The sequence below is a fragment of the Carettochelys insculpta genome, chromosome 4, assembly GCF_033958435.1.
Source record: "Carettochelys insculpta isolate YL-2023 chromosome 4, ASM3395843v1, whole genome shotgun sequence".
Classification (NCBI taxonomy): Eukaryota; Metazoa; Chordata; order Testudines; family Carettochelyidae; genus Carettochelys; species Carettochelys insculpta.
The window spans coordinates 106,104,478-106,122,502 of NC_134140.1; the positions used below are offsets into that span (position 1 = coordinate 106,104,478).

The window sequence follows — 18,025 nt, forward strand, 5'->3', positions numbered from 1 at the left end:
TTCCCTTTGTGAAGTCCCATGTAAATCTATAAATACCAGCCAATTCAGGCCACTGGTGTAGAAAATTTAGAATTAGCTACAGAGCAACTTTAAAAGAATCTGGGAAGGTTTGGGATTTAAGACTGGTCACTGTGGACCTACTTGCAAGCATTTTTCTTGGGAGTAATGTGTTTGGGGAAAAATGGATATGTGGTATGGTGGGAAAAATAGGACTCAGTTAAACTGTCACACCTAGGGTGGGTAGGCATTTTCTCCCTGAATAAACAGTATAAATACACTAAAGCATCCTGACGTGAGATAAATAAGGAGAAGGATGAAAAGAGGGGGGAAAAAGAAAGCCACATATTAATAGAATTATGCAGATGTTCACCTGCTGTTGTCATGATCAAGACATGGAGAGGAGCGGCTGCAACAGAATAGATAATTTAGCATAAAAAAGAATGGATTATGTGAAATATAAGAACAGACTAGGTTTTTGACAAATATATAACTAGGTGTGTATATATGTATATACACACACAATGTAAATGAGGAGAGGATAAAAGTAAGTGTGGAATATAAGCATAAACAAACATCATGAGTTACTACAACAGCAAAATTAGAATGATTTGGGACACCATATCCTCTCTACATGTGCCTTAATCCCAGTTTTGAATTGGAGTGCTTAGGTTAGCACTCACTTGCCTAGACTAGGAATTTGGACCCCTGAATATGTACATGAAACCCATGAAAAGTACTGTGCTCTAGCTCAGGTGTTCAATTTTGAAATCTGAACCCACAGCATAACATGAGCAACCCCGTATTTACATGTCTCAGATATAGGTTCATCAAGAAAGTCTGGTGATGTCAAATACCAAGAGAGCTAAAATTCTATCTCAACACCCTCTTCTGAAATTTCCTCTCATGAATCTTTTGTCCTCCAGCTTACCCCAACTTAGCATGTTTCTGGTCCTCCTTTCAGCCTTCCTTTCTGAGAGATACATTTTAAATATTTTCTTATTGTTATTGTAAATGTGTATTTCATGAGAATGAAATATATGGCTAATTATATACTTTGCTGGCATCACTTTCTTATTACGGCTATTTCCAGCATCATTTCCTCCTTTTGAAATCAACAGAACTTTGCCCATAATGAAATACACCTGAGTTTTGTTTTAAATAACCTGCTGAAAGAATCTATATTTAATAAAAGTATCCTGGTATAATTTAATTTTGGATATTTGAAAAGGACTCTCTGCTGCTACCTGCCAGGTCTTGTTTTCACAACTATTTCCAGGAAGCGAATGTCACACACAATGTAGGTGATTCAAAATATATAACATTTTACATTTGATTTACCTTGTTAGCAATGATCCAATCTCCTTTTTTGATGACAGGCAGCTAAGAATGATAACTCTAATTACTTGTCAATTTCAGCTGCTGATTTTTCTATTGTGTTTTAGTTCCACTAATGGAAGTAATTATTTCCTGGAAGGTAAACTCACTTACACAATTGCAACTGTGCAGCTTTGCTAGATACACATGCATATGGATTTTTTATTAACCAATCACACTTGTCTTCTGATCATATCTATTTAATAAACATGCATGTATATGTAATAATAATACATAGCACTTACTTGATACAATGGATTTCATCTGAGGTTCTCCTTTTCATATAGACAACATGTATCATTATCCTTATTTTACAGAGGGGAAACTGAAGCACAGAGGGGGTCAGGGCTTGTCTACACAAAGATTCAATGAGTTGCAAGCTTTGGGATGAATCAGCTGTGCACTAGCTTGTCATGTACTAAGGCCACGTAGAGTCTGCTCCCATGTTCTAAAAGTTCTGTGATATGCTTTGTTCTACATACTTCCATTTGAAATGGGAGTAGACAATAGGGAATTAGAGAAGTTTTAATGTACTGTAGCAGGGTCCACGTGGTCAATTTGGGCACCAAATTTCTGGGTAGAAAGTCTTTATGTCACAGTTTGCCCTAGATCAGGAGCAAGTTAGTACAGTGTGGGAAATAGAATCCAGGCCACTTGGCTCTCAGTTTCATTCTTTAATCAATTGATTGCATTGCTTTTCTGTTTGTAATAGACATATAACTAAATTTAACAGATAACTGTTAAATACACATTTATCTTGAAGATTTCTGGTAATCATATAAATGCTTCAGTAATTGGAGTTACTTGCATGTCACCAAAACCAAACAAAACATGTACAATGTAACAATTTTGCATACGTACTATACTATTAAAACCATGCCAGCTGCATTCAATGCTACAAACCACATTGACAGACCAAAAAGATACAAGAACGTGCTATTGTCAAGAAATACCTAAAAAATGAAAACGGAAAGAGATCTTCAAATTCAGTGTTTCACTTTCCAGCCTAAAGAAAACATTACACCCCTTTCAGCTAAGACTACAAAGTCCATAACTAAAACGGATAAAAGAGACTTGCGTATACACCTGGTCAAAAATCTTTGTCTCTCCTAAAATGTAGACAGAAATTTTAATAAATAAATATGGATTCTCTGGCATTTCCAGCAAAGCAAAAGGTCTTTGTCTTCTTATCATTTAACAGCACCCAAGAGTCCCTAAGGGCAGTTCTGCACTACAGGAGAAAGTTGATTGAAGATACGCATCTCCAGCTACAAGAATAGTGTAGCTGGAGTCCACGTACCTTACGTTGACTTTCTCCATCCTCGCCGCAGTCCCCCTCTCATTGACTTCCTTTACTCCTTGCAGCTGCAAGGAGTACTGGGCTCAATGGGGATGCTCCAAATGTTCAATTTAGCATATCCCTACCAGATGCACGAAATTGACCTCTGGAAGATCAATCACAGCAGCATCCGTCTTCTTGTGTTGACCAGCTGTAGCATGTTGAAACAATCTTAACTTTGCCGAGCATGTCATCTCATGCATGCCCCCGACTAGAAGGACACTGATTATCTCAAAAGTAGGCTATCTGTTCTTCTGCTTGAAAACTATATGTAGCAGAATCCCCCAGCCCGTCCTGTAAATTCATTTATTAAGATTATTGGGAAATGTCCTACACTTAGGCTAAGTCTATATCAGGGAACTAAGTTGATTTCAGATACGCAATTCTAGCAACGGCATTTGCATAGCTCGAATCAATGTATCAGAATTGACTTATTTCTCTAGTATAGACCTAGCCTCTATACTCTTCCATCGACCTCCCTTACTCCATGCAATAGTGTGGAGTATCGGGGTCAACTGAGGACCCGAGAGAGATCAATTTTGTCTGTCTTTACCAGATGCGCAAAACTGAACTCTGGAAGATAGACTGTGGGTGGGTTGATCTTCCCAGAAGTACAGACATACCCTAAATTACTGTACACTCTTGGGTCATCAGCTCCCATAGGAAGAGGGAGGGTGTGGTTGGGTTTTTCGTTTGTTTACTTGTTTCCAGAATTTTCAACCTTTCTTTTACTGTTCTTTACTCTTATGACTGATAAGCCTATAAAAAGTGAGATTTCCCCAAAAGCACAGAGTTAATGCACACACAGTCTCCACAGCCTAAATTGTGAGATGCTTTATCTGGGCCAGGAGGGGGGAAAAACCTTTTGTTCTTTAAGGGATGCCCGACACTCCCATTCACCTCATTGTTGTGAGAGCTCAGCCTCTTATCTGATGGGGGTGGGGGGAGGAGGAAGGTGTAATATACACCTATTGCCTCCTGTATACCCAAAGAAGGGCTCATAAGCTCTCTCTCCTGCCAAGGGCTACCATTCTGCACCCTCAAGGAAAGCTCTCTCTCCATGGAGTTGGGGTTTTGGGGCCTGTGTGGGCAGCCTGCCAGCCACTTTTTAAGAGTTCAGCAGGAATCCTTCCCTAACTTCTAGATTAGCCTGGGGAGAGTTAAAGGTTCAGGGTTTTTTCTTTTATTTTGGGGGTGGGTTAGTTTGTTTTGTACTTCCTCCCCACTGACCATGAATCTTGTGGTTAAGTTGTAAAATTCATATTGTTGAAATTTGACTGGTAGCCAGTACACATGCTTATTAATAGCTGGTCTGGTCTCCTGATAAACCAGGATTACAAGCAGAATAGGAAAAAGTGGGAATGAAGTTTTCCTCCTACAGTCCAGGAAAACCAGGAGAGAACCCCTCTACACACTGCCATAATCCTCATATGAGAGGAGGCTGGTGTAGTCCCAGCAATTGAAGCCACATTAATGATATGGAAGGAGTGGAGGTTGGAGGGCTCATGGCAGTCCTCTCTTACCTGGAACAGATTACAATGGAGGAATAACCTACCCTGCACAAGTCATTGTCAGATAATTCCAAGTGTGTTACTTAATAAAGTTACATCCTAGTTATACCACATTCCTGTGGCATCTTGGCAAAAAGTCCCAGGTTTTCAACAACTTAAAATCAATGCTCAATATAACTTAGTTTGCAATTGCAGACAAAAAGTTTTCATTGGTAATTTAAACATTCCCCGTAGTGTTTACAAGGTATATGTTACAGCAATGTGCCATCTCATGAAAATCTGATAATGACTTCAGGGTGTGAGAAAAATAATGTAAATGTCAAATTGTTTTAATCATTCCAACTAAGTAAAATGCAATGATTAAACAGTATTAACAGAGAGAAGTAAAATAGAGTCTTACATTTGCTTCATTTTTAAAATAAGATATTAATACTAGAACTCAGTCAAGCACATGTGTGTTTGAAATACTCTGATTTAATCCAAAGTGCCCTTTTTAATTTAAAGAAGGCAAGTTAATTCTTTTGATAAATCAGTGGAAAGTAAAAATTCAATCCCACAGGTTTTTTGCCCACACAGGATAATAGTTATAAACACTGATCTGGCCAGGTGTGGTTTGGTTAGTTTTTGTCTTCTTCACGTTTCACCAAATAAGTGTTTAAAAGTGCTAATAAATAAATAAATAAATAAATAAACAGAGAGTGATCAATTGTGGGGATAGCTGAAGGCAACTGGTCAGGAACATGTAACCCAAAACCTTCAGAAGGCTGTTTGAACATTATTTAGAGGACATTAGCTGATTATCAATAAACACGTTGTGCTTGATTTTTGCATCATGCAAACAACTGCTATTTGCTTTATTTATTAGGTGGATAATCTTCATTAGAAGAGACAGTCTTTGAACATTATGGTTGTAGCACTTGTGATTTTTAGAATTTTTTTCATATCTTTTATTACATACTGCTGTCCTGGGGCATAGTTTACTAGACAGTAAAAGTTGTGTTATCCAGTACTTGAATAGCCAGCATGCTTTGTTAACTGGCACTCCTGGACGGGGCTGGCTGCCCCACGAAGCTAACTGGAGGATCTGATTATCTGGCAACCCTTGTCACCCAAGGATCCTGGATAGTCAAGCTTTTACTGTAATTGCAAAAAGCATTCGTGCAGTTCACTTAGTCTCCCTTCACTTGAAATACGAAACTGCAATGATGTAAAATTCAGCTCCAAGTTAAGCATAAGCTCAAGTAGCTGGAACTTTACATATTTTCACTCTGTTTCTCTGTCCCTGTTAGTACATATCAGTGGATTGGGTTACTTACCCTGAATGAATAGGGCTGGAAGAAAGCACCACATTGTCTAAATTTTCGGTGCCCCAGCTTAAGCGATATGAATTCCTTTCAGCTTCCTTGGCCAGAGTTGATACCTGAACATACAAAAGAACTTCTGTTTAATTTGTATTTTCACATGTAATAGCAATGAGACAAATGATAAGTAAGAGTTATTTCTGTACAGCAGGGCTGAAAATGATTAACACTTCAAAAAAGGCAACACGTACAAATAAGCAATAATGACATCAAGCACCTTCTTGAAATACCTTGTACTTTTTCAAAGCAGTCACATATATTACTGGCCCCAGTGAACAGAAATACTGGGAGTTACCAGCTCTTTAAATGATTTGATTGTTTCTTGAAAAATGTGACCAGTGAACCAGATCCTCAGCTGGTGTAAATCCACAAAGCTCCTTTGATTTCATTTACAGACACTGAATGTTTGACCCAGTGCCTATTAATGTTGCTCAATATTCAGAAACAATGGAAAGTGCTATAAAGACACATTCTGTCAATATATTGACACATTTCTGGTTAGTATAGAATAGAACTTGTAGTTTACAGAACATAATAAGCTAGTTAATTTAATAGCAGTTTAAAATTAGACAAATTTATGGCACAACTAATATGGCAGCACACCTACATCGCACAGTTAACAGAATTAGTAGAGTAATTCCTTTCCATGTTTCCAAAACTGAATATTTAAAATCAGTGCTTATTGTGCAACTGGTCAGTGAGATAAAGAGAAAGCTCTTACCTGGTGGCTAGGTATTATGACTGTATCATCGATCATGGCACTGTCCCTCAGGTAGGAGGTATGGCTCAGCGTGTGGGACCTGTCTGAACTGAAGGATCGCAGGCTGGTAGGTTGGCAGGATGCCATGGCAATGTATCAGCAGTAGAGAAGGTATTGTGAAAATGGGATGGTAGACCAAGCAAAAGAGTGAAAAAAGCCTGCTATTAGCAAATATAATGCAACTTCCAGGGGGAGTATGAAATAGCCATGGGAAAATATAGAGTCTTGAGGGGCTCTGTTTTATGCTAACTTTGTCACTCAGAGCTGAACCTGTCCTTTGACTGACTCCTCTCCTTTGATTCAAAGGCGAACCAGAAAACGAAACTAGATCATGATCTATTTTATTTTCTCTCCACCAATGGGTTAAATTAGGTATGAGGTTAATTGTTTCCCTTACACTAAATAGGAACTCCTGCTGAAGCTCTGTGAAGAAGTTCTCTCTCTCCTGCTCCATAATATAAGGAGCAAATAGATGCAAATATCTGACAAGAAGCTGAAATCAGTCCCTCTCACATTTTATTCAGATCCAATCTCTCTGACACAAAAAATGAGTTCTGTTTTGTCCCCTGGAAGGTACACAGCAAGGTGAACTCTGGCCAGCCACATGCTCCCTGGGTAGAAGAGTGCCTTCTACATGCCTGCAGCATCTCTAAAACAGCAACATGAGCACAGGTTCCTTTGCATGTACACCAAGCACTACAGAAAACTGGTTGCTGTAGCAATGGAAGGTGCAAGGCAAAAACAAGCTGCTTCCAAGCACCCAGCTCAGAACTTAACTGCCATCATCTGCTTGCTCAAAGCAAAATCTAAAAAAGCAAAACAAAACATATCCAAAGCACACAAAAACGTATCAGGCTAAAAAGGGACGTCTGCCACACAGCAGTAGTATTTTTTCCTTTAAATATTAAAAGTAGTATATACAAGATTTTTGGCAAAAAAAATCAATAAATCAAACCCTTTCCAATTTTACAGGTAGCACTTTTTATTCATCTTGTTATTATTCTGTGCAGCTGAGAACACATTATATGTAAATTTAGAAACGATCTACATTCTCATGGATTACACTTGCCCGGGTACTGTCCAAAATAATGTAGACACATCAGAACTCTGGAATTGCCAAACAACATCAGACCAGTTGGCCACTTCGCCCAATAAACTTTCTGACAATGGCTACTATCAAATGCTTCAGAGGAAGATGGAAGAAACCTGATAATTGCCAGTTTTGAAATTACATCATCATAAGAGAAGCTTCCTTCTATTCCTGGTTAGTTAGTGGTTAAGTTACGTATGTCTTTCTTAATCCAAGTTTTATTCTATTTAACAGTGGAGTCCTCATTCTCTATGTACCATGAGAATTCAGTAGGTTTAAAATGGGATAACTGATTTTCAACTACCATTTTAAATATTAAACATGCATTATATACATGCCATTGAAGTACTATTACATGTAAACCTATTGGAAGTTAGACAAAAATACTGAACCAACAGATCCAGTTCAATGCCAGGGTATATAATTACATTGATCCAATAAGGTCTTGCAGCATCTTTATTTTACAAAGAAATGACATAGTGTATAGTTCTAGAGAGATAGCCGTTTTAGTCTGTATGCCAACACAACAAAACAAAACAAAATAGCAGAAATGTAGCACTTTGAAGACCAACAAAATGATTTCTTGAGCTCATCACCAAATAAATCATTTTGTTAGTTTTTAAAGTGCTACATTTCTGCTGTTTGGTGTAGTTATATTAGCAATGCATAAATGAAAAGAGTTATCAATGCCCTTCCTCTGCATGCCTATTGCATTAATTGGCTTGCACAAAAATTATCATAATTATGTAAATATATTAATATCAGCCTTGGAAAACTGCCATAAAAATAAGTGTAAAACACTTTCTCACCAACTCTGACTTATGATAGTGAAAAGACTAATGATATTTCACTCATATATGGAGATACACATCTCATAGGACTGGAAGGGACCTCAGGAGATCATCAAGTCCAGTCCCCTACCCTCTTGGCAGGACCAAGCACCATCCTTCTTTTTTTTTTTTTTAATCTATTTGCCCTAGATCCCTAAATGGCCCCCTCAACAATAGAGCTCACAACCTTGGGTTTAGCAGGCAAATGCTCAAACCACTGAGCTATCCCTCTCCCTATACCCAATATTACTCACCACTGGTGAGTGGACAAACAGACTCAAGAATGGATGAGCTATGACACTTTGTGAACATCATACATTCCTCTGATGAAATTCTGACTCCACCGAAGACAGTGGCAATGGCAAAACACCCATTGAATTCAGTGGGGCTTTGACTTCAACTCATGCATTTTAATCTACGTATAACTTGCTTTAAATTTACTTTTAAAGTACACGTACATTACTTTGGCAGATACTTTGTAGTGTTACACCTTGCTTTCCATAACAACATTACTTCAATGAATATTCATTCTTACATCAGAAATTAAACACCAGGGGCAGACCCCATTCTTCACCGCTACCTTTTCTGTGTGTTAACGTTTGAAAAAATGCAGAACTGATTTGCAGTGCCATGCAATGCTAGCGGGGGCTTGGCATCCAAGTCACAGGTCCTGCTCTTCAGCTAATGCAAGGTTTCACCTGACTATTACTGAACAAAAGGAACTATGCATGGGCTCTACCACTGGTCTCTAAAGATACATCCACACTGCAGTTTGGATCTAGCCTCCCAGGCTGAGAAGACAGACTTCCTCTAGAGGGACTCAAACTAGCATGCTAAAAATAACAATGTAGACCAGTGATGGGAACCATAAGTGGGCCTTGTGTTTGGCTCTCCTTCATCTTAGTGGGCCACAAGACTGTTGCAGCCAACGGTCTCCTGGGGTGGAGTAGTTTTGCTAGCACCACTAGAATTTGTGGGGTGTTCCAACTGAACCATTGCAGTGCTTTGATTGGATGCAGGGGTTGTGCAAGTCTCTGGCAGTCAATGTTGTGTGCACTCAGCATACACCTCACTTCTTGTGCCTTTGGTTAATGTAAGCGTCTTGTGGCCCACACACAGAGTTCCAATGGCTGAATGTGGCCCATGGGCCACTCACTGTTAATTGCCAGTTAAATGGGAGTTTGAGCACTCAGGATCTCCCAGTCTGAGTCTCAGCTTGGGCAGCTAGTCCTAGTCTCCACTGGAGCCACAAAACCCACTTTGTTGTTTTCGAGCATTTGCTCAAACTCTGCTAGCACGAATCTCTCCAACTGAGCTGGGAGGCTCCTAGCTACAGCACCGATATATCCTTCAGTGATTTGGTTCTCATTGTTCTATCGTTATGAGACATTACTACTTACAGCCCCTGCAATTTGCCACAACATACCCAGTGAATGGTACATTTTCATAAAGACATGCCCAATACACTGAGAGCATGGACATTACCAACGGACATGACAGTTACACAAAGGCGAAGGAGGTCTGTGATGAATTAGGAGTGTAAAATTTCCATTAAAATTTTGTTTTCAGACCAATATGGAGATGGCTTTGCTCGTCTTCTGTTGATTATATCAGCTGCATACTGAAGGAACAACCTCATTGCTACTGTATTCAGTGCTGAGGTACACTAGATAAACCTAGGTAAAAGGTGGCTTATGGGAACCAGGACCTCACTATTAATAGGAAGTGGCACTGGACAGCTGATTAAGAGACATACACTAATTATTATTTGTATATGGCTTTAGGAATACTGTCACATAAAGTTACACTAATAAAAGGCAAGTTGTGTTAGGAAATCTACTAAAACAAGCTCTCTTTGTGGGTGGTTCAGATAATGCTATCAAATTTACCACAGCAGGATGTATTGGATCACTGGGATTCCACTCACCCTGCTATTAACCAATTGAGAGGGTAAATATAGTATTAATGACTACTAGTGACTAATACTAGTGACTCCTGGTATTATATAAAATATAAAATGTTTTCTGTTGCCTGAGCTGCCTGTGAAAATTACTCAAGCTCTCTGCAACTTTATATCAACCAGTGTTGGACACATTCCCAAAAAGGTCCCTGATTATGGACAAAAAACCTTTTCCATCTGGCATGGCAGATATGTTTGAATTAAGTTGAGGAATGGAGGTCACACATCAATTCTCAAACTTGAGACTTTCCTGAATCTCAGTTTGCTGTGAGATCATTATATGCCACTCTGTACTGGGTCATCTCTCTTGCCTGAGAATGTAACTAACCCCAACAGCAAGGCCATGCACTTGGCCCAGGGAAAACAACACATCGAGTACATAAGCCTCCTAGATCCATCAGCAGGCCTGCAAAATGGATGAATAATGATTGTTGTTGTAAAGGTGTGCTGGGTAAGACACATGCAGTGTAATACCTACCTGGGCATAGTGCTAATGAAAGCATATTAAAAAAGAATGATAAGGGAGAGAGAAATAATAAAGAGGGAATGTGGTTATAAAAGAAAAATACAAGCTTTTAAAATATAATTTTAAATGGATAATAACACATGAAAAGCATCTGGTTAAATGATTTCCTGTGCTGCATTGGTTACGGCAGAAAAAAATGAAATCTCCATTGCATTGCCTCTGATTCAGGTACTGCAGCAGAGCAATTCTATTTAGGTAGCTTTGGTTGTAATTCTTGTGAATATTACCTCACTTTATTAAAGAAAGAGGACTGGAAAGATAGAACTGGGAAAATGCACATTTTTATTTGATTCTTCTTCCTGGATGTCCTTGTGCTGCATTTCAGTTTAAACAGAACAGATACAGAAGAGGGAAATAATTTTTGTATTGCAAACAGTGGGCCAGATTTTTATCTCAATTATATTAGTGTAAATCCACTGTCTGATATACATGAGAACTGAATGTGACCCAGCATTAACCTAGGTGAGCGTTCTTATAATAACAAAAAAAAAAGTTAGTATCATCACCAACAGAAGAGACAGTAACGCTTTTTGACGTTTTTAACCACTGTGTTACAGGGTTCATTGGATTTACTGGAACAGCAAAGTCTCCAGGTTTGGAAGGCTGCACTCTTAGGGATTTAGATATCCTATGATATAATCTGAGTCACTTCCTGGCGTCTTTGGTTCCATGAAAGATCCTAAGCACATGGAAGTCAGCCAAGACAACCATACTGATTTCACTGGACTCAGAATCAGATCCTACTTGCTGCTGGAATAACAAACTATCCTGGACAGTAATATGTGTTGCAAATTATTTGCATGGCCAAAATCTTGCCTCAGACATCATTTAAGGAAATACCACCTCTAAATACACTAGATTTGGAAATGACATGAGCAATGTATACTAGACATCATCATTTTCAAACTTGAATGCTAATTGAGGACACACATTTCCCTTTCTGCACTTAATTCTAAATCAGAAATGGGGATGAATATCTGTTAATTTGAGAACCCAATTATGTAATTATGCTCATTAGTTAAAATGTGGAAGTTTCAAAGCTGTTTGAAAGTTAAAATGTTTGCAAGTTAAAATGCCAAAGTTTGAAAAGTATTGCAATGTAGACAGCACTTACTTGAAGTGAATTACAGTAAACCTTTTTCAAAGTGTAAAGGGCTTTCGCTCTTTTGGTTTTACAACATAATAGTACACTTCCCTAAGCACTAGCACCATCAGTTACAAAGCCCATCGGTATAAGATAGCTCCAGTGAGGGTTCTCCTTTTGTGCTGTGGTTGGTAACACAGGCCAGAAATGAGCGTCCAGCTGAAGCTCCTAGCCATCCCTACCCTAACTTTCAGTTATCTGCTCTGGACCAAATGGAGGGTAAGCTAACTCTGTGATCCTACAACACAGGTAATATCACTCCTCCTTAGTGTGGTGGCAATAAGGAAGGATGGTACATTGCTCTTCGTTCTCAGACCTTGCCCTTGGTTAACATCCTACCATGAATCATGGAGAGACTTTTCCTAAAGGTCTTAGGAATGCTAGGACTGTACAGAGTGTTAGTCTATGGGATGATGAGATCATCCTCAGTTACAAACTCTTTTTTACCCAGTACCAAATATATTTAGTTTTTGATAGTTTTCTTCCCAAGACTTTCCTTTTGACTACACCTTTCTTCTAAGAAGTCACAGAATTACAGAAATGAGAGGGAATAAGGGTATCATGTAGCTATTTTGACAGCAAGAAATTGAGAAGGTCCATACACAGAGCTTAACTATTCAACAAAATTTTTCTCTAAATCATCACAGAAACATATAATTTTTGGGGAAAATACCTGTCAGATCGGCCTTCCTCCAAGCTGTATCTCAAGTAATTCATACCATCTAGGAACTGGCTGCTGGGCAGAGAGTCATCACCTAGTTCTTTCAAGTCTTCTGGCCTAAGGTATTCTCCCCCATCTCCAGTCATGGTATCATCACCTTGAAACAAAACACAAACGCAATCCAGAGAAATCAGTAAACTCATAAATCCCACATTATTTACAGGTTGGGGTTGCATATCTGCTGGATGGCACAAATAATTGGAAGGTAATTCCTACCCACAAAGCACAGCAAATCACAAGCAATTAATATACACTGACAAAATGGGCGCATCAAGCAGGATAAAAAGAATCAAAACCAAGATGAGCCAGCAATCCATTTTTATCATTCGTTTTTTGCCACTGCATGGATTTTTTGAAGGACTAATCTATGCGTCATTTTGTGAATTATCTTTTAGTTTGGTTCCTTTAGCATTGGTGCCAGCTCTGACCAAGGTGGTAGGAGTTCAGCTAAAAACTGTGAAGAATAAATTAAGTGGGTTTTCCACCATTCCTGTGAGTATCCCACTTAACTTAATTAACTCTTCCCAGAGGTCCTCTTACTGATAAGTGACTCCCCCTTCTCCTCCATAGTTTTCTTCTTTTTCTCTTTTTTCACTTTTTTCCCCTCTGTTGTTCTTCTTTCTCCCCACACCCACTCCTTGCTTTATGTTTCCCTGATTCCTCAGTTCTGCTCATAATCTGAAGAAATGGGTCTTACCCATGAAAGCTTGTTACCTAATAAATAAAAGTATCAGTCTTTAAGGTGCTACAGGACTGCTTGCTTTGTTTTTGCAAAGATACAGACTAACATGGCTACCCCTCTGAGACTATTCATCAAGCAGAAAAAAGCCATGTAATGGAAATAAAGGACAGTAACAGGAAGGTGCTTTCAAAACAAAAAAGCAGTCAAGTACTGAGATTTGCAAAGCAACTCTTCATTGTGTGTTGCGATTAAAGATCAAAGACCTTAAATGCATTCCCCTTTCCCCATCACCAAAGGAAGAGCACACACAGTAGCAGAACTGTCAGTTTGTTTTTTCATGAAAAACTATAGCTATGGATACAAAGAAATAAATCTTTATGGTTTAATGGGTTGGATTCTAACTGGGCAGAATAACTGAATGAGCTGGAGATCCCAGAGTTCCTTTGTGTACTCTTAAAAGACTTTTGGGCAACTGGCAGACTTCCACATCTCTGAAACCTTCAAAAATTACAGACCAACGGTGCTCTGAATCTTGTACCCTCCCTTATCAGTAATGGAATTCATCTACAATTGTCCCCTCACCTCCCCCATTACTATATAACCAAGGCTTTCTCAGCAGTAGAACTTGGGCTGAAAGCAGAGCTGGGGATGGCAGAGGAACTGGGCTAGAAACAGAGTTGGTAGGGGTTAAGAAGGAATGAGGAATGAGCTGGACCTGTAGTTGCAACAGGACTGGGGGCTTAACGGTTTTGGGAAAGGAATAAAGCTGGGGATGGAGCCAGTCTGGAGGCAGAGCAGAGAGGGAAGCATGACACTTTTTTCCTGAATCCTTGCGTGCACCCCTGAATATTCTTCTGGGCCCCGCTGGGTAGATGCGATACAGTACAGCACCACTGTTATTGACTGTGATGTACCGGTACATATGCTTTTACCCGCTTTAACCTCTCAATACCAATCCTCTTTCTTAGCTAATAAATGTTCAGTTTACTCTAAAATTGGCCACCACTGTTGTCTTCGGCTGAGATCTAGGATGCCAATCAACCTGAATGAGTGACTGGTCTTTTAGGTGGGGGTGCAACCAGACCATATTGTGATTTTTGGTGTAAATGACCATTTTTACATGGTGCAGTCTCCTTGTGTGGCAAGACAGATTGGTATGTTTAAGGGGACTCTCTGGGACTCCCTTACCATAGTACAGTAGTGCCTCAATTTACACAAGGGTTGTGTTCCCACACACCCTCACATAAGCTGAATTTTGCACGAGTTGGGGGGGCAGCGTTTTTCCCCAGTGGAACTAACACTCTACAGCAGGGAAGCAGCAGGACTACCTGGAGCGCCTTTTGAAAGGTAAGTCCTGGGGCTGGGGGTGGGGGCAGTTGGGGAGCATTAAGCCTGGCGGTGGGTTGGGGCCATGGGAGGTGGGAAGGGGGTTAAGCCTGGGATGGATTAGGGCTGCAGTGGGGGCTAGGGTGGGGAGCTGGGGCCGCACATGTGGGGGAGGAGGTTGAACTGGGGCCGGGGGTGGGGGATTGAGCTAGAGACATGTGCAGGGATGGTGAGCTGGGCCTTGAACCAGGGGCGGGGGGTGGTGAGTGTTAAGCTGGAGCTGCGCGTGACAGGTGCTGACCCGGAACCGGAGCCGGAGCCGGAGCCAGAGCCAGGCGCAGGGTTGGGGGGTTAGCCGGAGCTGTGCGGGGGTGGTGAGCAGGACTGGGGGGTGGGGGTTGAGCCAGGGCTCAGGGGAGCAGAAATTTGAGTTGTGCTTAACTCACATTAATGCGAGTTAAGTGCAACTCGAACTCGCACATTTGAAGAGTTTACTGTACTCTGGGAGTTCACAGTGGTTGATGAAATCAAACTATAAAACATACCACCAATTTGAGTTGCGTTCCCTGCTTCTGACCGGCTGTCCTGACAGCATGGCAGTCCCTTTATCGACACCTACATTAGATGCATGGCATGACAAGAGACACTGAGACAAATCTCTCTTTTGATTGTGAACTGGTGATTTCAACTCTGATATGTACATTTTTGATGTGCCTTTCAGAGTCAGTCCTCATATGAATTCTCAGACATTCAAATTGCAAATGACACTGTGACACTTCTGACAACACCCTTGCACCATCACCCATGAAATATCAATTTTTAAAATACAGGTACTGATACTTAAAGCTCCCAGCCCCGTGGCATCAGTGGAAATACCATTACATACAAGGTGGAAAAATGAACCAGGCAGTACTCACCATAAACCAGAAAATAATTAACCACAAATAAAATCAAACCCTAAATGAGCCCCCATTACCAAGCATCAGCCATTACCATATCCATTTCTCTCCCAAAGTCTGGATAAGCAGATGGACCTTACAACATGCCCTGAAGATGAATACATTTGTGCTATCACATCCTTCACAAAGGTAGGGAAAGAAAGGTCCCTCACACAGAATGCAGATATGAAGTAATAACTTGTGTTTCTCAGGAGAGTCATCATCACTGAACTTAAATCTCTACATGACATGCGGAAGTTCCTCCCCCATTTCTTTATAAAGATCCAGAGTGATCTCTCTCCACACTGGAAGGAGTAGTTTCTGCCAGCCTCAGTGAACATGATGTCTTTCCCACTTCCTTGGTGTGGCATTTCATGACTGACCCTGGGTGTTAAATGCAGGTCACAGAGATCCATCATGTGCTTCTTACCAGGCATACAGTTCACAAATTAAGCTTCCAAATTGTCTTGTTATAGAAATGCACTGGCATCTTGCCAGGAGTGTGAATCTGACACCTAATTTGCATCAAATGAAGCAGACTGCAGTTCTGATACCAAGACAGGATCTGCAGAAATTGCTAGTACTAGGCTGTGATGGGCCACCTTAATTTGCTCAGCTCAAGAAGCAGCACAGTGGCATTACAGAGACACCAACTTCGACTCAAAGGGGACAGCACTCTTATGTTGTCCGTGTTCTGCAAATTTCCTTTGAGTTCTAGTGAAGTTGCCACGTGGCCTTAGTTTAAATGCCTCTATGATATGCAATCCAAATGCACAAATTTGGTTAGTTTAATAATGATAACTAAAAGAGGAAAACAGAATGACAACGTATTATTGTTAACATCTAAACTTGGGATAAGGTGTCATCATTTCTACTCCGTTTAACTAGGACAGCAGGCTAAATGAACCTGCTTAATCATAAACACAGAAATGCTGATATGTCTTATCATAAAGAGCTTAATGATTCATTTCAGTTGAATTTTTCTAGCTTGGTCAAGCATTATTCCCAACTGTTAAATAAAAACATCTGAAAATTTGACATCTAAAATCACATAAGAACAGTGCCCTTACATAAAATACTTATATATAGGGCCCTAAATCTTTAAAGGGTAACTACAAAGCCTTTTAAAACTCCATCTGTAATACTGAAAGAAAAAGAGACTGGGCATTGTTTCACAGAAAACAAGAGAGTGCATTTAATTATTGCATATTTCCTGTCTTTTATCAAACAGTGCTTCCTCGGAATGTGACAATATAAACCACAGGACTTAAACTTTCAAAGTTATCAAGAGAAAGCTGTTTAAAAGAAATTTCAAACAATTTTTCAGATAAACTCAAAACTTACGATCATGACAAGCATTCCATCCATAACGGAAATAAAGACAAAATCCTACCAGCTTCCATCCCACTAGCATCCCTTCAAAAATAGTTCCCTCTCCATGCTCATTCAGACTAGGGTCTCTAAGATGCAATGGCCAGCAGTGGTTCCAATTAGTGCTAATTGTTTAGGATGACCTGTAGACTGGGAACTGTAATGAGACCATTTTCACAATGACCAATGAACAATCATAACACAGCCGAACTGGCCTACCTTTGAAGCGGTGACATTGAGTGGAAAGGCACCATTCCTGATCCATTGAATCCTCCCACCTCTTTTATCACAACACTGTCTTATCCTTCCAACAGCCAGACTCTGAGCATGTGAGTAGCATTAAAAACCAAAATGCTGCACTTTAATGCCCCTTCATGGAGACTGAAAGCATGAAAGAAAATGTTCCTAATCTTCATTAATGCATAGAAGGAACCTTTCTGTTTATGTCCACAGAACCACTGGGGGGAATTACTACACAGCATTTTAGTGTGTATCACTATTCTCTCTCTCACACACATACCCTGCCTAACCCATAGTTTGGCTTTTGGACCGATAGGACAATGTTGATGTGTCCTTGATAATGAGAGCTAAGAATATAAATAAATACCATTTTTTAAATCAAAGCTAACTACAGGCTATGTATTAACTTATAGCAAATTTTCATACAGTAGAGGTTACCTGAATGCATTAATCCATTGGAGGAGGACTGTAGGCTTGCAAAGAGGTTTACTTAATTGTATGTACACAAACAACAAGCAGTGGTGTAGCATCTTAAAGGCTAACAAATGTATTTATTAGGTAATGAGCTTTCATGGGTAAGACTTACTTCCAGATTTTGATGATCCTAATAAATAAATTTTTAGTCTTTAAGGTGCTACAAGACTGCTTGTTATTTGTGAAACTACAGACTAACATGGCTACCTCTCTGAGTCTATTCATTGTATGTAATAAACATTCCCTCATATAGGTCATAATAATTATTAGCATATACAGTATAACCATCACTACCACAGGCCATGATCAGTACAGATGTCTAATTGTGATACACAAAATACATACAAAAAGACAGACTCAGGAGAGCTTGATGTTCAG

At 39.8% G+C, this 18,025-nt stretch overlaps 1 protein-coding gene across 2 annotated transcripts in view; it reads right to left on the reverse strand.

The window, feature by feature from the left end:
* Positions 1 to 18,025, reverse strand: part of ANK2 (ankyrin 2) — a 223,750-nt gene that overhangs the window by 47,262 nt on the left and 158,463 nt on the right. For both annotated transcript variants that reach the window (XM_074993415.1, XM_074993414.1), the window contains exons 24-27: positions 12,569 to 12,713; positions 6,307 to 6,409; positions 5,541 to 5,644; positions 371 to 406 (exon numbers count right to left, since the gene is read on the reverse strand). In XM_074993415.1, coding sequence (XP_074849516.1) covers positions 371 to 406; positions 5,541 to 5,644; positions 6,307 to 6,409; positions 12,569 to 12,713 — 388 coding nt within the window. The remainder of the gene's footprint in view (positions 1 to 370; positions 407 to 5,540; positions 5,645 to 6,306; positions 6,410 to 12,568; positions 12,714 to 18,025) is intronic.